Source organism: Thermobia domestica, chromosome 5 (genome assembly GCF_964235325.1).
Source record: "Thermobia domestica chromosome 5, izTheDome1.hap1.1, whole genome shotgun sequence".
Taxonomy (NCBI): domain Eukaryota; kingdom Metazoa; phylum Arthropoda; class Insecta; order Zygentoma; family Lepismatidae; genus Thermobia; species Thermobia domestica.
Window position 1 is genome coordinate 255,228,269 of NC_137458.1, and position 25,968 is coordinate 255,254,236.

At 37.6% G+C, this 25,968-nt stretch overlaps 1 protein-coding gene across 1 annotated transcript in view; it reads left to right on the plus strand.

Annotated features, from left to right (window-relative positions):
• Positions 1-25,559, plus strand: part of LOC145686554 (endocuticle structural glycoprotein ABD-5-like) — a 37,306-nt gene extending 11,747 nt beyond the window's left edge. Inside the window, exons 2-3 of the mRNA XM_081759991.1 lie at positions 4,769-4,884; positions 25,125-25,559. Coding sequence (XP_081616117.1) covers positions 4,769-4,884; positions 25,125-25,320 — 312 coding nt within the window. The 3' untranslated portion in view covers positions 25,321-25,559. The remainder of the gene's footprint in view (positions 1-4,768; positions 4,885-25,124) is intronic.
• The last annotated feature ends 409 nt before the right edge of the window (positions 25,560-25,968 follow it).

A 25,968-nucleotide genomic window follows, 5' to 3' on the forward strand; every position in this document is an offset into this window, starting at 1 on the left:
GATAAATAGTGACGATGCAGTAGCTGCTTGACTGAAAGTCTAAAAAATAGCCCAAAAGGCCGGGTACCGGAAAGGTTAATTTGACGAAAATTAATGGTCCAGGAATCAAATTCCAGCACAACTTTTCTCTTAATTTGGAGCGGAGGGGACACAAGTTCGGATACCATGTTGAACTTTAGGTTCCGTCTCCTTAGGATGTTATGAACATTCATCCCATGGAAAGCAATGACTAACCACCAAGGATTCAGCTTGCCAAGGGACGTTTAGGTCAAATACCTGCCTTCGGACAGAATATCACATCATCATTCATTAACAGCCATAGAATAACACATTGCAAAATTTTGACCAGAATATACGCGAGACTGCGAGACCATGCGAGAAAGTCTCGCGCGAGACGCGAGACGAGACTCAAGATTTTATACGAGACGCGAGACGAGACTTCACATTTGCGAGACGAGACGCGAGACGAGACCACATTTGAGGCTGCGAGACGAGACGAGACTTTTCTATTTCTCGTCTCGTCTCGTCTCGCGTGCATCCCTAGTTGCGAATTAAAGATTGCACCTTAACTTCTCATAGCTGAAATTTGAGTTTAAACGAAACGTGCAGTTTGTTTTCATGCTAATACGAAATTGAAATAACAGTGATTATGAGTAGTATATGTGTGTCAGCATCACGTAATAAGTATGTGTGTGTCAGTATCAGAAACAGACAAGTAAATATAATTTCTATGTGTCAGTGCGTATACAGTTCATAGGTTAAATAAACAAATAGTTTGTTTCAACAAAATAAACACTATAAATTATTATTGACGACGCACGACACACATGTACATTTAGCAACATAAAAAAAAAATCACTCTCAAGTATCTTAGTTTCCTCAGCTCGATGTAAAACATGTGAATGTAAAGTAAGGGAATCAAGTCCACATTTCTGTTCATTTTTGGACATATCTCTATCTGAAGCTTCTTCTAGAGCTTGAAAAATTCATGTTCAGATATTGTAAACAACTCCCATCATCATCACCATCATCATAAATATTCTGCCATTATTGTCAGGTCACTTGCCCCAAATGAGAAGCTTCCATGCTCCACCGATGTTCCGCTAACCTATTCGTCTTCATGTACGATTTTTCTGTTTCAATATCGTCCAGTAATTGTAGTCTCCTTTGTACCCTCCTTCTCTTTCCTGCCACCATACCTTCTAGCACGTGCTTTATGATACAGTTCCTTCTTACCCAATGTCACAACCGATTTCTCTTCCTCTACTTAATAATATCTACAATTGTTCTTTTCTCTCCACCATTTCTAACAAAATCTCATTCGTTTTCCTCTCGACGCAGTCAACTCTCTGCATTCTTCTTCAGTCACACACAGATTTCGAAAGTTTCCAGTCGATTTACATCACTTTTGCCAAATGTCCATGTTTTTGACTTCACCTCGAAACATTTCATGACTCATAAGTAAATCTTTCAATGTAAAAACTAAAAGGAAAAAGAAGAAGCAGTGTTAACTTTCCCATGTACTTACGTGAATCGTATAAAACTGTATGTCTCTTTTTCTCAAAACTTTTGTAATATGACTTGATTCCTTTGTGTTCTGAACACCCAATATATATCATTAGACAATATTGTAGTTAAAAACAAGTTATACGTTTAAAGGCTACTCATAGCTTTGGGTTATATTTCATTATCCATATCGTGTTTTATCAATATGCTATTGTAACGAAAAACTTGTTTATATAAATTCTCACTTTGAGGTACAGCTTCATTTTAGTCGATGGGATTGGTTATCATGCATCATTAATTTTTAGGTTTGAAAAAATACTTTCTTTTTTAATTTTCTGGGAAACTATGCATTAGCATTTACACTTACCAACATAATTATGTTCAGGTAAATGAAATAAAGTTTATTCAGTGTTTCAAACTAAGGACGCAATAGTATCACATCCAAATCTTGCTGATTTCTGCATCAGAAATAACGCAAGTGAGACGGAGGCGTCAATGCACATAGAAAGTACTTTAGTGTTTAATACTACGATAATGATGTGATGACTTTCGAATGAAAAGGGAATTACAAGGGATTGGAAATTTGAGCCTCTACTTAAAAGAAACTATCTATATGAGTACCTAATCCAATCACAGAGACAGTTTCCGAAATAGGTAAAGGTAATAATATAGATTACAGGAACTTTAAATCTCAAACCGTTTTGGAGATATGGTAAATACTAGTTAAGTTTGCAACACTGCTTAAAATTATGTAACTTCGAGTGCTAGTTGAAATTAAACCTGCCCAAAACTAGTGTTATGGAAGCAAAGTAAACCAACAACAGTTTTAAAAACTTTTCACAAATACACCATTTTGAGGAATATAGTAATTTACATTAGGCCTATAGCATTTTTTCACATCTCTCGAACGGTTTGAGATATCAAATTGCTGTAAACGACATTATAATCTTTATATCTATTGAAAATCATTCACGTAATTAGATGTGATGTTTGTCTAAATACTTTTTCGAAATAAAGTCCTTTGAAGAAAGTCAAATAATATTCAATTCCTTGTAATCCTGCTTCTACTTGTTCGAAATACATGGTCTCCAGCATAGGCGCCGACTTGAAGAAAATATTGGGGAACCCAAACAATGAATAAATATATCATCATATTCAGCCGTTTTCAATCAACTTCTGGATAAAGGCTCCTTCCCTCCAGATCTCGGTCCGCTGCATCCGCTCCACTGCTAAATTCATGACCTAAGTCAAATTTGTCTGGAGCCATTAAAACAAATTCAAGTTCAAATTCTGGGAACTTCACTGCACCACACTAACCTTCTGGTTGAAGCTTTAGTGCTCTATTAAACAGCGTTTTGAAACGCTTTCTATCCAATAGGAAGGCTGTTTCTAATATTGAATTAAAGGTACGACGAAATTTGACAGAAATTCTTGCTCCTCTTTGTTAGTACTTCCTCAACTGGATTATATTGCGTCTCACTTACGTTATAACTGTTCTAGAAACTTCAACAATTTGTTTGTTTCTCGATGTTTGTGATATTGTAGCGTACTTACTTTGCAACACTGCGTAACAAATATTATATTGCAAGTTATTGTTTAACATGTAAGTTTGAAGTCTGTAATAACCTGACGTAGTGCCTTTTGATCAGGGTCTGACCCCGTGAGGTCGGTCAATGGTGAGTCTACTGTATTAGGAGAATTTGTGAAGGGATCGTTATGTCTTTGGCATATATGGTGTGAGTCAATGAAAACTTGACCCATGACCCACCGTGATCCATTCTGACCCACCACCCATCATGACCCACTCTGAACCATCACCCATCAAAACCCATCCTCTTCAACTCTGACCCATGATCCACGCCCTGCTCTCAACTGAATAAAGAGCTTACACTTGTAATAAAACAAGGCTCTGAAATTGTTACTAATTCCAGTTGGAATTTCTACAATTAATCGCTCAAACACCACTCTGTTACAATATCGGTGGATCTCAACTTTATGATATAAAATGGTGTTCGTGATCGGCCATATTATGATAAATTTCAATATACGTAATTACAATATATAATTATTTCCTTGTTGAATTACAAATACTATTCAGTCGAAAAAGGATGAAATTTGAAAGTTTGAAATCAAGGTAAAGTAGGTTAGCGTAAAGGGAAAAAAAATAAAAGAAAGACAGAAAGAAACAGTGTAAAATTGGACTGTGTTCGAAAAGCCAAGTAGTAAGTCCTATTGCTTTTATGAAAGTCTATTATCCGAAAGTGTCTAAAAGTTATTTTTTTCACTTAGATATACTCATCACAGGTAAATAAATAGAAACAAATCAAAAAAGAAGAAAAAAATGGAGGTCTTGAAAGTAAATCATAGACAAATTCACCAGTGTTCAGAAAATGCTGTGTACAAGCGTTGAGGAGGGTGGATCATAATGGATTAGAGTGGGTCACGATGGGTGGTGGTTCGCAGTGGGCCTCCTCCCGTTGACCCACGACCCACAGACTCATTCACAAATCTTGAACCACGACCCATGATCCCCTCCATTTCTGGTCATTCAAAATGAACCCTTGTTTCTATCATTAGTAACTGCAACTTTCCCCTCCTCTTTTAGCTTGTAGAGGATAATCGGGGATATTAAATTATAGGGGCCCCATGAATTATATTAAGAGCTTCAGTAACGCTTAATGCTAACATCCGTATTTACAATAGTTACAAGTTCCTGAAGTTAAAAACGATTTATATCGAAGAAGACCAAGTACGACTTCTCCGTAGGGTTGTCCAAATACAATTGGGGAAATCAATCTGAGAGAGAAGGATCTGTCTTAAGTAGATTTCTTGCAATGTATTTGGGCAACACTGCTGGGAAGTCTTAGCTGGCCATCGATATAAATCAATGTTAACTTCAGGAACTTGTTTCTAAGTACGGAAGTTAGCATCACGGGTTAATAAAGCTCTTAGTACAAATCTGAAAACGTCTCTGCATAGGTATCTAGATGCATTATTCATTTTCTGAAATTTACTTGTGTTATGCAACAATTTTACAAAGTTTGTTTTCAATAAATTTGATTATCATGTTCCCATTTAAACATATACTTCATAAAATGTTAACTAAACTGTTAGATGTATGGTAAAGATTTCTGTTATAAAATGGTAATGTTAAATATGTGTTCTTTCTTTACATGTTTACCGAATTTCCAGTATTTTTTACATGTCTGTGAAAATACGTAATACAGTTACAATTACGGATTTAAAATTTTTGTGATTACAGCTGTTAATATTTGCTGTTATCGTCGCTGTTTGTCTAGCGAAGCCAACTCCCCAAGAAGAAGTTCGAATAAGTTCTTTCAATAATGAATACAATGGGAGAGGTGCTTATTCATTTGGGTAAGACATATTTTGGTTATTTTATATAATATTAGAACAGTGTAATAATAGGAATAAGAATAAAATTAGAGATTTTATAATTTTGCTCTCTGTACACTGTGGAAGGTATAACTTCAAATTTCGTTTTATTTCATTTTCATATTTATGATAAGCAGTATATAAGTTTCTTTCCTAGCGGATTTCAAATGCACTACTGTGAATGTGAAAGTTTTAGTTCGAATACCATGCGATAATTTATTATAAGTGTACTGCCCTCGTAGCCTTCCGGCCCGGAGTCAAATTATGAGGGACCCATAGACCCAACTTGTAGTGCTTCCCAAGATAATGGAGGTTCTGCCGAATCGTTTCTCCACTCACACTGAATTGTAATCCCAGTTTCTCACATGTCTGGCCACTGTTCGCCTCAATTGCTACCTGAAGATCTTAATTTTTTGTACATGTGTTGGTCTTCCGACACGTGGTACGTCTTTCGTGAGTATTTCGTCACCGTTCTTAAACTTGCTAAACCACCGTTGCAGTGTCTGCGTAATCACTGAAGGCCTGAGATATCTTCCGCCCCGCGGCAGTAGTTTGATCCAAGTTTGAACTCGTACAGCTTGCACGCCCTTATGACGCTCTGTGGAGGTTCCACATTCACTCTGTCTTCACAAGTTCACGTTGTAACTGAACTACCACAACCAGGTAGAATGTTGGATATACCCACACCAACAAACTGACCTTCGCCTTATCTCCATTCGCATTCAACTCACGGTGTGAAGGCAAATTGAACATAGACCTCCACAAAAAGCGACAGAACTTTCTTGGTTACCTTTATATATTTCACAGGACATAGCATGTTTCGTATAGAGAATATTGTTTTTTCATATAGATACATTGCGTCTATATTAAACTTTAAGTTTTAATGTCTCGAGTTCCGGAAGTCGGAATGTCAAAACTCCTTCAGATTCGTGTTCCTCGTGATCTAGTTTATAAAAATCAGTTGGGGGACGGTTTACTTCCGTGGTCACTTTACGTTCGAATATCTCGAGTTCCGAAATTCGGAATGTCAAATTTCCTTCAGACTCGTGTTCCTCCTGGTCTAGTTTACAAAATATATAATAATCAGGTTGGGCCCAGTTTGCTTCCCTGCGGCCTACTTTTCAAACGAAACTGAGTTTTCCAGAGTGTACATTTTGCTTTAAAATGAGTTCTGCCCTGGCTAACAAACGTACATTCACTTCTATAAGAGTTTCACTTGAGATTGTCAGAGGTGTAGCGGGTTACGTTGAATATACCAACACTTTATCAACTAAGTCGTCTTAGATTTTTCACCAATCCCCAAAAGCGGGTGGTTTTTCGTGATTAAGATATGTTTAAGCGGGGAACTAATATAGAACCTGAAAATCGGGTGGTACACGCTAAAATCGGTAATATGGCAACACTAACGTAAGCTAGATAGAAAATAAGGTATATCCCTATTTAAGATCACTAAACATGCAACTCATGAAATTCAATTTGAAATCTCATCCACTTAAACTGAGATCTTTTATATTATTATTACCCTTTCCCCTTGTTTTTAAAAATAGTACTGAAACTCTTTCATTTCTTAACAAAAAAGCGCCACCTCTCTTTCTTTAAAAAAAAGAAAAGAAAAGAAAGAAAGAAAATCTATATCGTCATACACAATTTTATTGTTGATTTGTTGCCACTCCGTTAAATATGAATGTTGTGGTTTTGCGAGTGTTGATTGGTTTCTTATCGCAAGTTCCAGACACCTGCAATAGTTTATACGTGAAGGAAACATCGATCATGCTTTATCTTTTTACTTTGCAATAACGATAGCCGTGCCTCTTTGTGAGAAATTGCAACTTAGTTTTTTATTCTGCCAATTGTAAAAGCATTCTCAACAAGAATTTCCCTACACTTTAAGACATTTAAAAAGAAAATACCTTCCTTCCCCTCTGCAAATTTTGAGCATTTTTCCCCTACGCCAAGGGGAATTTCCCTCCATCAGGCAACTGTGAGCCGAAGTGGGAAAAGATTATTTGCTGTTTTCTCGTCGTTACTTGATATTAGTGCAGTCGAATTTTTGTGACATTTGCGATTTTCGGTTTTGAGAAAACCGGTTTTATGAATATCGAAAATCGCATTTTGAAACCGCAAAAGCCGTTTTCAAAACCGAAACCGTAAAAGCCGTTTTCAAAACCGACATTTCGGTTTTATGAAATTCCACTTTTTCAAAAACCGGTTTTCGGTTTTTTGAAAAACCGATTTCAACAGCACTAGTTTGTAACATACAAATCGCTTAACCACCGCCAACGTCACTTTAGCACGAAGAAATTGCAAGGATCGTACCAAGATCGCGTGAGGTCCATCCAATCTGCTTTATAATTCTGAGTCTCATTTACAGTATAATGTCAATATTGGTAATTATTATGAGCTACATACAACAAGAGAGATGTTCTATTATTTTATTTTTCGGGTGAAGCAATATATGGCAGCTTGATTTTTTCAGTTAGAACGCTGGAATTAGAATATCCCAAGGAAATAGCACATGTGGCGACCAAAATCTCAGTAATGGAAATAGGATAGGAAAATGAAATGAAATCTTTGAGTTTTACGTCCCACGGTTATGCCGGTTAGGCTAAAGGAGACGGTGATTATGAGAAATGAATGAAACGGTGGAATGCAGAAAGTGGGAGGAAACGGGAGAACCCCGAGAAAACCCACGCACACGGTGTTTGTCCACCACAAAGTTCACTTGGCGGGAGCAGGGTTTGAACCCGGGACCCCATGCACCAGAGGTGAACGCTCTACCACTGAGCCACCGCGGCCCCGGAAATAGGATAGGATAGCGGCAAGAGACATTGTAGCAAAATATTATCATTTTGATATCAACTACCATCATGGAAGTGGGAGTCGCGTCGGGACAGAGCACCAGACAGGGCTAAGCGGTTAGCGTACCCGTAGGAGACCTAGATTCGGTTCCCGGCGGAACTTATATGATTCAGATCCCACGTTAAGCTGTTGGTCCACGTCTTATATGACCTCGGTGTTGAAAAGGAGGCTGAACTAAAAATCAAACAAATAATAAGAAAAAATAGAGCACCAAAGCTGGGCGGACTTTGACTTCTATATAGGTGTAAGTACGCTCTGAACTCTATTATACATGGTGCTAAGGATATGCAGATGGACAGATGATGATTGGTAACACATAAAATGATGCAATGAGTTCTCTTTCGTCTTCTGTATGGTGTACCTTCAAAAGAAACTTATATTCCGAACTGTCTCCTAAATACGGACAGGCATAGCTGTGTGTCTCAGAGTCGCAATTTTCTGTAGTTCGTGGGTCTCAGAAGTTAACACCAAATTATATTCAGATAATCCAGTGCATCTTATGATACAGATGATTCTTTCTTTCATATAATATAACTTTCAAGAATGGAAAGAATGGAAATTTGCTAATTTACAATGTTAGAGCTATTGAGGCGTGGTTCCACATTCGACCCGTTAAGAACAGAGATAAATCAAGCCCAGTTACGAAAGTAGTTCGATAACGATAAGTACATCAAAAAGTTAACTATTAGGCTACTAAGCTAATAGGCTATTAGGCTAAAGTATATTAGGCTATTATTTTACATTAGTATAAGAGATTTTAACTTATTTGTCAGCTCGGTTATCACAGTAAAGAATCCTGGAATTAGGATAGCCCAGGGTAATGGTACATACAGCAGCCAAAACCTCTGTAGATAATAAAAATAGGAATAGGATCGAGCATGAATCTTTTAACATTTGAAAGGAACTTGTGATTTTCAAGATAAAATACGTACAAAATAACAAAAATGTGGACTTGATTCCCTTGTCTAAACGTGCTATTTAACAAGGAAAAATTACACCTTTCCTGATCCGCCCTGTTTTAATGCTTCAAGACTGGAACTCAGAATCTGGAGTAAATGTCCTTTTTCTATCCTCACAAACAGAATCGAGTACTATAGTGCATGAGAAATGGTGAACAATGTTTCTCATTCATGATTGATATGCCTCAATTTCTCGACGAATCAGAGCTATCATTAAGACTGGCGGTGTTGCCACGTCATGTTAATAAGGTACGTGGCACTTTCAGTCGACGTTCTCAGTAGTTTAATAATAATTATCTGTGTCTATATTTCTATTCTTGCGATAGTTCGTCAGACCAAAAAAGAAAAAAAGCCAGCAAGCCACAAACGGTTAACAGTAACGATTGTTATCATCATCATCATAGGTATTCTGCCAGTATTGGCAGGTCACTTGCCGCAACTGAGAAGCTTCCTTGCTCCGCGATCTTCCGATAACCTCTTCGTTTTCGAGAATGACTTTTTTGTTTTGATATCGTTCATTAATTGTAATCTCCTTCGCCCTTTCACCTTTTTTTGGCAGTTTTCTTGTGTATTAATCCCGGAAGGTTACAATCATGCCACATTTAATCATTGTAGCCCTACAGGAAGTGCTCAAAAATTTTGTGAAGGTGTCTCATATAAATGTCATGGGTAAGATTTTTCAGTTCCCCATAAAACCACTCTAACGTTGTAAATTTTTATTTTTTGGTGATTTACTTCGGTAACGTTAACGAAAACGTACAAACAATTATAAGAAAACCGTAAAAAGTGGTCTACGGGAAACGGGAAGAATTTATACTATTCTTTTACTCCGAAAGTTCATCTTGAGTATAGAAGATATGCCTTTGTTAATTAAATACCACGAAACTTGCTAATTATAAGTAATATTTCTTTCTATCCATAATAGGGGAACATTTCTTTCAGTTAGCAGCTCAGAAGAGAAAAATGTAAATATAAAAGCAAGATTTAGAGTGTTCGTTCATGAGTCTTCAGTAAAATTAGCTTCTTTTCAGTGATCTTATTAGAGACAAAAAGTATTATTTCTGTAAAGGCGTAACTTGTTTATTTACGTATTTTTCTTCCTGCTTTGTTTCTGCCAGACGCCTAATTCGAATTACCCTTAATTTGGTTCTCAACCCTGAAAAAGATTCATGGCGACATCTTTTAACAGGCAGTCCTAATATTAAACGCTATCGGATATATCAAAAATACTGATTCCGTACCTTAAACCTGTTTAGCAATTGCTTTTTTTTTTTTTTTTTTTAACCATTTTCGGTTTACAGCTCCAGTATACCCCTATCCATATTATTGGCTACACTACTGACATTGCAAAAGTCCTGTAACTCAAGGCTAATGATTGTCTATGGCCTTTTCTCGTTCTGAAGATGTAGTGCGTTACAGCAGTGTTGAATTCAGACATGTTCAAGAGGGGGCTGAGCACCCCTCTTAGAATATCTATACACATGTCTTGAAATATTTGGTTTCGTCTGTTTAATCCTTTTCGGAAATAAAAAGAGTCTTAAAAGCAAAGATTTTTTAAAATTAGTTTATTTTTTTGCCGAACCTAATTGTTCTATTTAACAAACCGAATTCTCGTATAAATTCGAAGTTAAATAAAAAAATTTGGAAATTAGTTCACATCATTGCATAGTAGCCTGCAACTTTCTACCTTTCTTCTCATCAATAGTCGTTATATAACTCTGGCCCTAGAAAAGGCATAACCTTCTGCGGGCCGCCCATCCCCGGATGGGAATGAAAGACATGTGAAAAAAAAAAAAACTCTTTACAACGTTAGTTGGGGGAAAATGACAATATATTGGTTATTGCAATCGATCAGACAATAACAGTTCTGTTGCGACAAATTCCTGCTGGTCTATTGCAATTTAGAACAGAGCTGGTTAGCCAACTGCAGCAAATATTGGTTTAACACACAGTGACATATCCAACCGCCTGGAATCTCCCTCGTACTGATGGGAACAATGGGGGAAGGCAAAAGGTCAAAAAATATTGTCTCTCACATGGAGGTGTAATGTGAGAGTTTTCCACACTGTTTTTTAAAGAAAGTTTTTCTGTGTTTTGTACTTTTCATGATTCCGGTGGGACTAAGGAAATTGTTTGGAAAAATTTTAGTTAGAATAGCTTTGCCGGACCAAATCTGGAAATGATTCTTTTTAGGTACTCCTTAAATTTTATTGCCCCCCCCTTGTACAAAAGTCTGAATTCAACACTGCTAGTGAGACACCAAAGAAATAAAAAAAAAGTTATTTATTCTTTAACGGTGACGCATATTTGAGGCATCTTTGGTTTTAAGCCTATTAATTTATACGAGGAACTATTTTTCCCTGTTTTCTTTAAAATTAGATACAATTTTAATGTTTGATTTTACTTATGGGTTCTAAAAGTATCACTCTTTCTTTCTTATACTTCTAATATCAAGGTTATAGGTTATATAATAAATGATCACTTAAAGGAACCTAGCCAGGATTTCGTAATGAGAGGGAAGGGGGAGGAAGCGTGACATGAAATACTGTAGTTATCACACCAGAATGTCGATCAATCTAAATTATTTTACTGGCAACTTATATTGGTTTGTTAGGAAAATAAAATGAGGATATGTTAGTAGTCTTTTAATAACAAACTCTGAACAAATCTAGAGTAAAAGAATATATAAAAAAAAAGTATTGAAAAAGATTCTACAATATATACGTTCCTTCCTCTGTTCATTCAAATGTAGTAACTTTCCTTTCATTTTGACTTCAACTATTACAAAAAGTACAAATCCGCTATTCCAAAATCCAAAAAAATGCATATCGAATTATATGTTCTAAAATATGTTCCATTATCTGCGTTCCTTTCTCTGTTGAATCAAATGTTAACAGAACTTTCTTCCCACATAAATTTTTGTTTTTTTATTATTTCGTCAATTACTATCTGCTCCAAATGGCAAGTTAAAAGAGCAGTAGAAAACTGTTTCTGAAATAACATGACGAAAATGTATGATAAAAATTGTCCACACTATTACAGAAAGTTTGCTGTAGCTTTTTATTATTAACGCTGATTCTTCTTCTTCTCGTTTTTCTGTTTCATCCTTCCCTACTTTTTTCATTTCTGGTTTCGAAGGGGGGTCCGGACCCTCCGAACCTCCCCATTGGCTACTGCCTGCGGGTCACTAAAAATTCAGTGTACCTGAAAGCTTTATCTATTAGTACTTGAAAATATAAATTTAGGAAAAAATAAAAACGATTTAAACAAGGGACTAATTATTAAATATGAAGGAAAATATACTTACTGGAATTATTTTAGATGTATTTTGTATCCAATTTACTGCAAATACCATCATATCCTGTTTCATGATTTTCACTATTTCACTATACGCACTAGCTTTTATAATCTGCACATCTATTAAACTGCTAAAATTAAAAATATTATAGTTATAAAAAGGAAGACAATATATGCTGATCACCAGTTGTGTTATAGACACCTACCTAATAGCGTGTAACACCACCTTTCGCTTTGATAACGGAGGCTACCCGCCACGGCATGGACTCCACGAGGCACCTGAAGTGTTGTTGTGGAATCTTAATCCATATCAGCTGCAAAGTCTCCCACAGAGCTTGCAGGTCCGAAGGCGTCGTTCCATGGAGTCCCAGATGTGTTAGATCGGATTGAGGTCCGATGATCGTGTCGCCAGACCAGAAGAGTGCTCATCAAACCAGTTTGCTGCCATCCTAGAGCGGTGGGCCGGCGCATTGTCCTGCGGCAAAATGTCACCACCTGGATGTAGCAGCCGAGCAAATGACATGACATGGTCTTCCAGAATATCGCGGTAGCGTTTGCTTGTGAGGGACTGTGTTACACGTGTTAAGGAACCCATTTCAGTCCATGTAAACATGCCCCAGATGAGAATACTACCAACACCGTGCTACCTGCTGTCACGATGGATCCACTTCCTCTTGCGGTTGGCGACTCACCCTTATCGGTTCATCGTCATGTACCAGTGTAAAACTGTCCAGTCAATTTTTCCCCATATTTTCACGGTCACAGTCAGTGCCCCTTTGCGCCCTTGTGTTGTGTTGTTAGAAAAGATAATCTCGCGTGGGTCGATGGCTTCTGTACCCCATGGTGAGCAGGTAGTTGCGAGTTGCGTGGATGCTGACATGACATTGTTGTCTTGCATTGAACTTCTCCGCGATGTAACGCACTATGGCTCATCTATCGGCTGTAACAATGCGGGTCATATAATTGGTCGCAAGAATTATGGAAAATCAACAACTAAAATTTGGGACTGTTTTAGCATAATATCAATACATAGAACGTATTCTAACAGGTTTAATCCTAAAAAAAAAAAAGAAAAAACTTTTAAGTTTGATCGATTTTTGTCGTAATTGCACTGAACTAGGGCTATTTATTCAAAAAGAGGGAACACCCGCAACTGGAATTTTTTTTTGCAAGATAACAATTCAGTAAAACATATTTCAATAGATTTCATCTTTTTTTAAACGTTTATTTCAAACACTAATTTCAATGGACACATAGGCCCACGTACAAAAATATAGTGCGAAAGTCTATTTTCAGGGTTCTTGCACACACCCCTGCCGACACCACTGTTTACGAACTACTTATTAAACTAGCCGGACTTCCAAACATGTTAATACTTATCGAAAATTGCAATCAAAAGCTGTCTTAAATCACTAAAATATCTTTTTCTTCGTGTTGAATGATTCATTCCTATGTTTCAAAAAAAAAAAAAAAAATGTGGGCAGTCCGATGATGTTTGAAGCTTTATTGCGCATCTCTGTATTGTCACTATATACATCGTTTTAAAGCTTATGAAATTTCCAACATTTATTCGAGCATGTTCTTCATATTTCTGTGTTAAGTTGTATGAGGCAAAAAAAGAATATGTCCCCTAATACAGATCCCATTTTTTCACTTTATCCTAAAGTCATACAAAAGTGGTTACTCGAAGAAAAGTGATAATAGCTTGTTACATTGCCTATAATATTAGAAGTATAATGAAGAAAGAATGATCTTTCTACGTTAATTGGTTTAGAAGTCATGCAGCATAAACTAACACGGGAGGGTCCCACAAGTTGTATCTAAAATCTGATTGCCACATAGCACATCTAATAGAGCATCATGAGAAATGAACATGAGCAAAATTTAAGGTGCTATGGACCAGAAGGATAGGAGCTAGGGGGGCTTCAAAATTTGAATATCCAAAGAATTATATGGTTTGGGTACAAAACCTCGCAGCGACAACCTCGCGGACCAAAACCTCGCCTGGCCAAAACCTCGCCTCCCAAAACCTCGCGGCCCAAAATCTCGCCAGGCCGAAACCTCGCCTGGCCAAAACCTCGCCGCCCAAAACCTCGCGGGACAAAATCTCGCCGGGCCAAAACCCCGCCTGACCAAAACCTCGCCGCCCAAAACGTCGCGGGCCAAAATCTCGCGGGGCCAAAACCTCGCCTGGCCAAAACCTCGCCACCCAAAACCTCGCAGGCCAAAATCTCGCCTGACCAAAATGTAAATGTTCCAACAGATGATAAGGATGACGGTATAAAAGACGCTGTTTCAGAAGAAGTATCACGGGTATTTGACCAAGTCCCGCGATGCCATATGAAAATTCTATTTCTGTATTAGAGGATTTCAATGTGAAGGTAGGGCGACAGGATGTTTTTAAACTGGTTATAGGGAAAGAAAGTCTGCATAAGGAAAGTAAAGACAACTAACGAGGTTAGTTTCGTAAACTTTGGAACATCCAGAAACTTAAAATTTGAACAAAAATCTAATAATATTTATGAAAATATGAAACAATATATGAGTTTTTACAACGTCCCTGATTATGTCCTATAGGTTAAAGGAGACGTAGATCAGCAGGATGAAGGAAGTGATAGAATAAAGTAAGTGGGAGGAAACGGGAATAACCCGAGAAAGCCCACGCACACGATGTTTTGTATTATTATTATTATTATTATTATGATTATTATTATTATTATTATTATTATTATTATTATTATTTGTAATGTGGAATTAAATATTAGGAACACATTGGGTAAATTTTAAAGAAAAGTTTCATTCGCGGCGAGGTTTTGGCACGGCGAGATTTTGGGCCGCGAGGTTTTGGCCCGGCGAGATTTTGTCCCGCGAGGTTTTGGGCGGCGAGGTTTTGGCCCAGCGAGATTTTGTCCCGCGAGGTTTGGGGCGGCGAGGTTTTGGCCACGCGAGGTTTTGGCCCGGCGAGGTTTTGTCCCGCGAGTTTTTGGGCGGCGAGGTTTTGGCCACGCGAGGTTTTGGCCCGGCGAGATTTTGTCCCGCGAGGTTTTGGCCGGCGAGATTTTGGGCGGCGATGTTTCGGCCGCGAGATTTTGTCCGTATACCGAATTATATCATGGAATTATGCACGTTTAAAGTATATATCTTTAAAACCGTTAAAACAATCAAAACAAAAGTTGCACAATATAATGAGAACAAAATGCCCTATCGAAAAACCACAAACAGTGTTGCCATAGGTGAAGCAGTGTTACCAACTCAGCATAAAAATATGTTATTATAATAGCACCATATACAACTGTGCACAGATTTTAAATTCACTATTATCACTAAACATAACAGTGAAGTGCAGTGGTAGTGTTACACACTATTGGAGCTACGTATGCTGAAAGTATACAATGGAGAGGTCTGATATGTGGCAACAGATGGTAATAAAGGAATCTGGGTCTCATACTATAAATTTAATTCAAATACATAACACAGATAATATAACATAGCAAAATGTCAGCAGCGTCACAAAATATTGATGCATTTGAAAAACGAAATTGAGTGATGCCATTTTTACGCCCTGTGTCAGCTTCGAAGCTATATAGGAGTGCAAAGTGGGATTCGAGTCACTATAAAAGAGAAAGATAACAATGAAATGTAACAAATACATGTTCGAGGCGGGATTGGAATCCGCGATACCTAATATATCAGTTGTCTAGCCTTCTAGACCACACCACTACCGATCCGACTAGAAACGAAATGAGGTAGTAACAAAATAATTATATTTCCAATGTGAATATGGTAATATTACGGTGTACAAACATAATTATATGTTATGTAGGAGAGGAAGTAAAAGAATATATTACTTATCACGAAAGACCAAACTAAGAAAGTACTCTTCCAAATACTGATAAGATATAATAGAGAACCAGTTTACGGAATTAGAAAACACGTGTTTCTTTCCTCGCGTGTATCATTTTAGTTTTCGCGAGTTGTCTGCTTGTTCATCGGGACTACAGAAGTATATTGCAAAATCGCCACATTTTTCTAATCATTCTTTTATTGCCCTTTGTTCCCACATATCAGACGTCTCCATTGTTACATTTCCAGCACATGTGGCTCCAATAGTGTGCAACACTGTACCACTACGCTTCATTGTTATGTTTGGTGATAATAGTGCATTTTAAATCTGTGCACACTTGTATATGGTGCTATTATAATAAAATATGTTTATGCCGAGTTGGCACCACTGCTTCACCTATGGCAACACTGCTTGTGGTTTTCGAGGGTCTAGGTCAAAACCCCCACAGCCAAAACCCCCACACTCAAGAAATGTCAAAACGCCCACACGATCGGTCATAACTCCCACACAAATGGACAAATCTCCCAAACGCACGAACGGTCAAAACCCCCACAGCCAAAACCCCCACACTCAAGAAATGTCAAAACGCCCACACGATCGGTCATAACTCCCACACAAATGGACAAATCTCCCAAACGTACGAACGGTCAAAACCCCCACAGCCAAAACCCCCACATTCAAGAAATGTCAAAACGCCCACAAAATCGGTCAAATCTCCCACACAAATGGACAAAACAGCCACACATAGCAACGGTCATAATCCCCACATAAATGGACAAAACCTCCACATAAATGGTCAAAACTCCCACATGCAGAAATTGTCACAACTGCCACACAAATGGACAAAACCCCCACACAATCGGACAAATCCCCCACACTCTGAAATGATCGTGATTGCACGTCTTTGTTGCGGCTCTCGCCCATTTTACTGTTTCTGTTTTTAGAAAACAGTGCAAGAAGAATAGTTGCAACATCAGTTTAAGTGGAATAAAAAATATTATTAAAAAGTACAAGGGCAAGACATGCAACCAGGATTATTTCAGAGTGTGGGAGATTTGTCCGATTGTGTGGGGGTTTTCTCCATTTGTGTGGCAGTTGTGACAATTTCTGCATGTGGGAGTTTTGTCCATTTGTGTGGGGGTTTTGTCCATTTATATGGGGATTGTGACCGTTGCTATGTGTGGCTGTTTTGTCCATTTGTGTGGGAGTTATGACCGTTGGAGGTTATGACCGATTACCAGTGTGGGGGTTTTGGCTGTGGGGGTTATGACCGTTCGTGTATTTGGGAGATTTGTCCATTTGTGTGGGGGTTATGACCGATCGTGTGGGCGTTTTGACATTTCTTGAGTGTGGGTGTTTTGGCTGTGGGGGTTTTGACCGGTTCCCGGTTTTCAATAGGGCATTTTGTTCTCATTATGTTGTGCAACTTTCGTTTTGATTGTTTTAACGGTTTTAAAGATATATACTTTAAACGTACATAATTCCATGATATAATTCTTTGGATATTCAAATTTTGAGGCCCACTAGCTTCTAACCTTCTGGTCTATAGCACCTTAAATTTTGCTCAAATTCATTTCTCATGATGCTCTATTAGATATGCTATGTGGCAACCTCCCTTGTGGGACCTTCCCGTGTAAGTGCGTGTGAGAAATCCAAGATGGGAGACTATTTATTCAAACCGGCGGAATCCCGCAACTGGATTTTTTAAATATTTTTTCTGGAGGTTAATGAGGAAGAGACCACGAACAAATTCCAGAAGGTTTCATCTTTTTACTGTAAATGTCTAGGTTTGGTCCTTTTTTGAAGTGATTTGACTAGACCACAAATAGAAAACTTATAGATAAAATACGATGTGAAACAATTTTCGTGAAGGAATGAGAGTGTGAATAGAAGTAATTTCTGTCAGTGCACAACAGATTGCAATGAATTTTGAGTGGTAGTAAAAGTATTGTGTGTGTAACTACTTACTGAAGCGGAAGGCGGCAAAATACAAGAATGCAAATTGAGTAAAAATAGCCGACGGGGATTTTTGTTTCGCACAATAGTAGTGGACATTTGAGATGGATATATGACGGTTCTAAGATCTAACCTAACCTGAAAATGTAAGAAATCTGTAAAACTTTGGTAGAGCCGTCTGCTCATGTAACGTCTAACTTATTTCTTCAAATCTACTTAATTGTTCTCTCTCTCTCTCTCTCTCTCTCTGTATATATATATATATATATATATATATATATATATATATATATATATATTAACAATGAAATTATTGGAGATTATCAGTGCGGATTTAGACGAAATCGATCAACTATCAATCAAATATTTACCATTCGCCAAATACTCGAAAAGAAGTGGGAATACAATACCCCGGTACATCAACTATTTATTGTTTTTATAAAGGCGTACGACTCGGTTAGGAGAGAAACATTATACAACGTTCTTACAGAACTTCGAATACCGAGAAAGCTAATTAGATTGATATTTTTAAATGAATCCCAAAGTAAAGTCCGGGTAGGAAAATTTCTGTCTACGAGCTTTCACGTCGAAAATGTCCTGAAACAAGGAGATGGGTTGTCGCCATTATTATTCAACTTTGTCCTCGAATACCCTATATGGAAAATCAAAGATAGCAACCAGGGCCTAAAGTTGAACGGTATCCACCAGGTTATGGCATATGCTGATGATGTAAATGTAATAGGCGATGACAGGGGAACAATAGAAAGAAATGCAGAGATCTTATTAAACGCTTGCAGGGACATGAGTTTAGAAGTAAATGCAGAGAAAACTAAATACATGGAAGTGCGTCAGGACCGTAATACAGCAAATAATAGATGCATAAATAATACTTTTGATAAAGTGGATACTTTCAAGTATCTAGAATCAGTATTAACAGACGAAAATCATATTCACGAAGAAATTAAATGTCTACTAAAAGCAGAGAATTCGTGTTATTATTCGGTTCAAAATCTCTTGTTGTCGCGAATTCTGTCGAGGAATTTGAAGCTTAAAATATATAAAACAATAATCATGCCTGTTGTTTTATATAGTTGCCAAACATGGTCGCTTACTCTGAAAGAAGAACATAGACTGAAAGTATTTGGAACAAGATCCTGAAACGAATATTCGGACCCAAAAGGAACGGGAATGGGGAATGGCGAAAACTTCATAACGAGGAACTACATAATTTATACGGTTTACCCAACATTGTTAGGGTCATGAAGTCTAGGAGGCTTAGGTTGGCAGGTCATGTAGGTCAAACCGTATACATAAGTATTATTTTTAATGTGTCGCAGAGTATGAATAGTTTACCATTGCAAGTTTGTAGCTCAAGATCGATATGAACATATTTCTAATATGTTCCTTTAATTTGGTAGGATATCTTACACATATTTCTTGACTCACTACACATTTTTTGTAGGATTATATAAAGGTAACCAAGAAAGTTCTGTCACTTTTGTGGAGGTATGTGTTCAATTGGTCCTCACACTGTAAGTTGAATGCAAATAGAGATAAGGTGAAGTTCAGTTGTTGGTGTGGATATATTAAACATGCTACGTGGTTGTGGTAGTTTAGTTATACCGTGAACTTGCGTAAGGGCAGAGTGAACATGGGACCTCTACAGAGCGTCATAAGAGCGTGTATATTGTACGAGTTCAAACTGGGGTCAAACGCCGCTGCAGCGAAGCGGAAGATATGCCAGGCCTTTGGTGAGGATGTCCCGAATACGTGGACAATGGAGCGGTGGTTTAACAAATTTCAGGACGGTGGTGAAACATTCGAAGGCGCACTATGTGTTGGAAGACCAACACATGTACAAAATGAATATCTTCAGACTGCAATTGAGGCGAACAGTGGTCAAACATGTGAGGAACTGGGACTACAATTCAATGTGAGTAGAGAAACCATTCTGCAGCACCTCCATCAACTTGGAATGCACAACAAGTTAGAGGTCTGCACAGGCCGTAATTTTTAGCCCGGGCCCGGCGCTATCCGTGAATTTATAATGTGAGGCCCGACCCAAGTTCAAAATATGTTTTATTATTTAGGCTTGAGCTCGTGTGAAAATCAAATAGGCCCTAATTACAAAAACTATATAATTAACGCAAAGTCGCATTTCTATTTTAGCAATTAGAGGTTTAATTTTGCAGTTGTGCTTTAAAAATTCTCCAGAAAGAACGGTTTAATAAATATCGTTGTAGAGTATATTTACAAAGTTAGGCCGGAAAAGGCTCGAGAATATAGTTGGATATTAAAAAATTTACTGCCCGAGCCAGGCCCGCGCCCGAAGTGATATATGCTTTGTAGGCCCGAGTTTGGCCTCAGCCCTTGCAGACATCTACTGCAAGTTGGATTGATGGTTCCCACATAATTGACTCCAGGACAGAAAGCAACGCGAGCAGACGCTTGTGTATCTTTGCTGTCTCGTCTGAGGAAGGGGTCATTTCTGGACAGGATGCTGACATGTGATAAGAAGTGGGTCCTGTACGAAGCTCCACGGCGCACAGTGGTCAGAAACTGAAAAAAAAAAAAAAAAAAAAACTGGTCAGAAATCGATTTTGTCAACTTCGCCGCCTATGAAATCGGTATTAATATCTGATTATAAGTATCTGTTCTGCTTCCAAACCCGGAAAGTCAGGACATAGGAATATTTTCGCTGTCCATGAAATGCATGTAAACATGAAAAAATAAAGCCGGAAAATCAGTAAAAAAATTGAACCAAACATTACGATATGTTTTAACCATTTATATCGTTTCTGAGTTCATTGAAAGCGATTAAATAGTACTGTAGTCATTAGACTCAAATACTGTGTGTATAGTGAAGAGATTTATTTATTATCCATTGTCATATAATTTATATGATAGCTTTGTTAGTGTTACCGAAAAGTTAGCTGATGTTAGTAGGTCTGCAGTCTAAGCTTATCTTTGATTATCTGCAAAATAAGGTTTATTGAGTTGACCATTGGAAGTAGCTTCAGTCAAGTGCAGCCGAAGGACTCAGCCCCATCTAACAGGAAATGCCTGATTAGTAATGTTGTGGTCGCAACCGAGACAGCTATCTGAGCCTTACAAAAGGAAAAGGCATATTGTCTTCTACGTGATTTGGATTGCCCTTCGTTACTTAATCAAAGTTGTAATGAAATCCTCATATATATTGCAGTGATAAACTATGTCATGTGTAACTACTGTATATTACACGTCAGTGCAGTAGTATATAAGAAGTATATAAGTAGTATATAAGAAGTGCAGTAGTATATAAGATATGAATCTTTTAATCTTACCGAAACAACGTAATCCTGAACTAAATTACATTCCAGTATTTAATGTCTTTCATTTTCTAAGAGTAATAACATACACTTAATAACATGTGTGGAATTAAAAATTAAGTTGTTCATTAATCCCTAGTTTCAATGTAACTTGCAAAACAAACATCAATATTCATTACTATAATTAATATTATCCTTTCTATTTATTTGTTTTGCAAATTTGTTAAAAAAAAATAATCTGATCACACAATTTTCCAGACAGAATTTTAAGATGTTCATGAGCAAGGAATCAAATCTCTTGTTACACTTTCGTTGTTTAAGAATACAAAGGGCTAGTATCTACTTGCGTTGCTCTTGTCAATTTATGAAATATATGTCAAATATACGTCAAAATATGAAATAAGATATACTGTATTTTAACTGTAAAAGATAGTACGGTATCCTATTAGTTATAGAACCTTTCGTCAAACAAAGTGTTAGGAACAACCCGGAAAACTAACATTTATATACAAATATTCAGATCATGTCTTGCCCCCCACTTTTAACGTCCAACTGCCGCCACTGGTTACTTATGGAACAATAGAGAGACATCCGTCAACTTTCATTATTTCGGAATAAACTATTTGTATCCGCTTTCTCCAAGTTTCCGGCCACTGTGTGGCGCAGTCATCATTGGCTAGCATCCCATTGTCGAAACAGCCGAAACCAGTACTTCACCAGAAGATCCTCCTGTGTGTTTGGTGGACTACTTTCAGCATCGTGCATCGGAAACTGCTACCAGCTGGTCAGAGCATCAATGAAACGGTGTACTATCAGCAGTGGAGCCGTGTTTAAGAAAAACTTAAAACTCTGGAGCCAGCACTTCTAAATCGCAAAGGGGTCCTCTTGTTACCGGACATCACTAAGCCCCACTTGGATAGGATGACCTGAGACACCACTCTACGCCTTGGATAGGAAACATCATTGCATCCGCCATACCCCAGACATTACACCGTCCGATTATCACTTGTTCCATCTCTTGGACAATCACAGTAAAGGACGTCACTGCAAATCCCTAATAAAGGTGTAAAATGCACTTGATACCCTTCTTCGCTTCACGGCCCACCAGGTTCTACTGCAATGGAATCCATGTGCTTGCAGAACGTTGGCAGAAGACCGTCAATGCTGATGGTGACTAGTTTTTATCTTCCAGCTACGTCTTAGCTGACATATCGATGTTTGAAGGTGGTGGAGAAAAAACGACAGAATTTTCATGGTTACCTTTATATTAACAAAACATAATAATTCTATCCCTGCCAGATTTTTTGTACCTGTTTAAGATAAACCCAAATGATTTGGTTTGTCCGGAATATTTTTATTTGATATTCTTTTCCAGCATTCAGATTATATGAGACGAAACCTGTTGCTAAGTATAGCCTCCGAACCACTACTTGTGTTTATATAAGAGACAATATTTCCACTAGGAGGCCGCGGTGGCTCAGTGGTAGAGCGTTCACCTCTAATGCATGGGGTCTCTGGTTCGATCCTAGTTCGTACCAAGTGAACTTTGTGGTGGGCAGACACGTGTGCACGGGTTCTCTCGGGTTTCTTCCATTTCCTCCCACATTATTCATTCTACTGTTCCATTCATTTCTCACCATCAATATCTCATAAAAATAGTCTAGTCGGCATAACCGTGGGACGTAAAACTGAAAGATTTCATTTCATTTTGATTTTCAAAAATTCTCATTGGAAATCCAATACAGAACTTGAAGCATATGCAATGGAAAAATACCGTATTTACGCGTGTATGCAGCGCCCCCGTGTAAGCCGTGCACCCCCAATTTCTGGAACGTTAAAATTAAAAAAAAAAAAAAAAAAACTCGTGTAAGCAGCGCACATCAATTTAACAACATCACGTAAGACTACACAAATCACAGACTTTCGTGTATGGTACCGTATATCGGTACTCACCAACGTAACACGGGGTACTTGAATGTTAATAGTACCTGCTTCACAGAATAACAAATCCGACTGGGCTTCAAATACTGCTAGTGCCATGAATTTACAAAAGGATGCCCGAGCGCCAAAAGTGGCCATAGTAAGAATTTCCAAGTACGCTGCAAGCTAGTCAATTGTCATCAGGTGCAATAGCCATCCATTGATCCTTATTGGAAACTAGTGCATGCTGGAAGACTTGGCCAATAGATGGTAGTACATGTACAGTATTTTTGTGATCGGCCGATCATGTAGATGTAAGAGGAAAGATGAGCTGTAACTTGTCATTTTATATTAAAACTTTTCTACTCTTGTAAAATTACTCACAATATTCCAGTATTAGGTTAATAAAGTCTCCCCGTGATTTTAAATGCTTGGTGGCTCAGTCAATTCTACATTTCCTCGTGTATGCCGCGCACCCTGTTTTTTGACTTCGTTTTTGTAGAGAAAAGGTGCGCGGCGTACACGGATAAATACGGTAATTATATCAATGGTTAATAAAAATGCATCTGGGCTAACTTAGTATACGGTTAGTATTTTTGCTCCTGCACAGGAAGTTCCCGAATTTGATTTCCAGCTGGCGGCTAACATAAATGATTTTTATTTATTTTTCAGTTGGTATACTTTCAAATATATTGGCCCTGAATGACTTGCTTCCAAAATACCTTATCATGTTATTTTTCCAATATTAAGAGACTTCACACTTTTTAAATTGATAAATATGTATGCATATTTATATGAATAGTTCGGGGGAAAATAATGGCAAAGGCTACATTCATCGATATTAAGTTATTAGGAGAAATGGGTTGGGATCGAATCACAGAACAATATGAAAGTAAATTAGATGTGAAAATTACATGTACGTGGCAGGGAGGGCTGCGTGGTGTGTGACACATTATATTGTATGAGAATGTTGGATTGTTTTCTGATTATATCAAAAGTTTGAAAAAAAATGCCTCTTCCCATTATTTTTCCCGAAGCCAATCATTTATTCGTAAATAGTTAAAATGATCTTGGCTTTGAAATAGTGTGTGAATGCTTTGTGTATGACCAAGTATTACCCATAGAAAAGTTCCAGGACAAAGGTCGTAAAAAAAATAAAAAGTTGCACTTACCAAGTAATAATCCTAGCTCTTATCAAAGTAGTCCCCTTGGCTATCTATACACAATTGCCAACGTTTCTGGAGGTCTTGGAAGCAAACAAGGAAATCTTCAACTGTGATGCTTGTAAGCTCATTTGTCTCAGCCTGTTGGATGTTGGATCAAGACATTGTCTGCTATATCTTAAGAAGCTTTCCTTTCAGTTGCCTTTTTACTCGCGGAATCAAGAAAAAAATACAAGGTGAGAGATCAGGTGAATATAGTGGATGTGGGATGCCAATAACAAAAGGTCTGGCCAGATACTCAGTAACAAATAAAGCAGTATGGGATCTTGCATTGTGATGCAGTCCTGAGAATGTCATAAATCAGGGCGGCGGACGAATTGCGCACAGTTAACAACGGTCTTCTTGCAATAACTCTCTTACACGCTTCACGTTTGCATCGGTGTGTGCTGCAGGCGGGCGGCTAGCTCTGGGATCGTCTGGCACTAAATCACTGACTTCACAAAAACTTTTGTACCACTCGAAAACACGACTTCTCGAAAGTGCCTCGCCTCCATATGCTTGCTTAATCATGTTCCACATTTCACTAGGAGTTTTCCCGAGTTTAACGCATTACTTTTCCTTGCTCACAATCAGCATCCATTGTGTCACCTTCACTAATGCGATAACAACCCGAACAGTATGTTACTAAGCACAACTCTGACATCTAGTGAGTTTGCGCGGAAACATGGCCAAGGTCATGTCAAGTAAGAACATATACCAGATAACATAAAAACGTTTGTTCCTTTTTAGTCTTGCAAACTCAAAAATGAAAAAAAAAAAAAATCCTGGAACTTTTCTGATAAAGGTTGTTGTTAATATCGTATGCTTCTGTCTCACTTTATATTTCTAAACCTTATCGTTTCTTTCTTACCCTTAGGTACCAACTAAGTGATGGATCTGCCCGTCAAGAAACAGGAGAGCTTAAAAATGAAGGATCAGAAAACGAAATTCAAGTTATAAGAGGAAGTTATTCGTATGTAGGACCAGACGGAGTGACATACACAATAGAATACGTAGCTGATGAAAATGGATTCCAGCCTCAAGGCTCACATCTGCCATCAATTAGGAGATAGATTCTAACCGACCCCTTATAACGATACTATCAGAAAACTAACTATTAACACAACTGTAGTAATGAATTCTAAATGTGCCATGTACAGAAAAGAATCAAAGATGATACAATGTTAGTATCTGATTCGACGTTCCTATCAATATACGATAGTTTTAACATTTTATATTTTGTTATTTGTAACTGCATATTGGGAATACACATATTTGGAACAAGTTATTTTCTAATAAATTATTTCATTTATTGGTTCATGAATTTATTCCAGTAGCTTAAGAATAAATGAACTAGTATTGGGTTCCTCGAACGAGATAGAGAAAACTCTCTTCATTGATTTTAGGAATGTAAAAGAAAATCTTTATTATAATAATACTCTGGAGTTGTTTAATGTTTCACAGTTTTCTTTCATGTAATTTCGCCTAAATTATTCTTCTAAATAGCAACAAATGAATTCTCTTTTAAAAATCCGAAATTTGATGGCGAATAATTGGGAATCAAAGGTCTACACTGGAAAATATTTCACGTACATACTAACCAAGTAAAAGCCTATCTTTATACTTTGTAAAAAGTTCGATCAATGTAAATCAAAGGTCTACACAGGAAAATATTTCACAAACCAAGTAAAGGCCTATCTTTATGCTTTATGCCAAGTTTT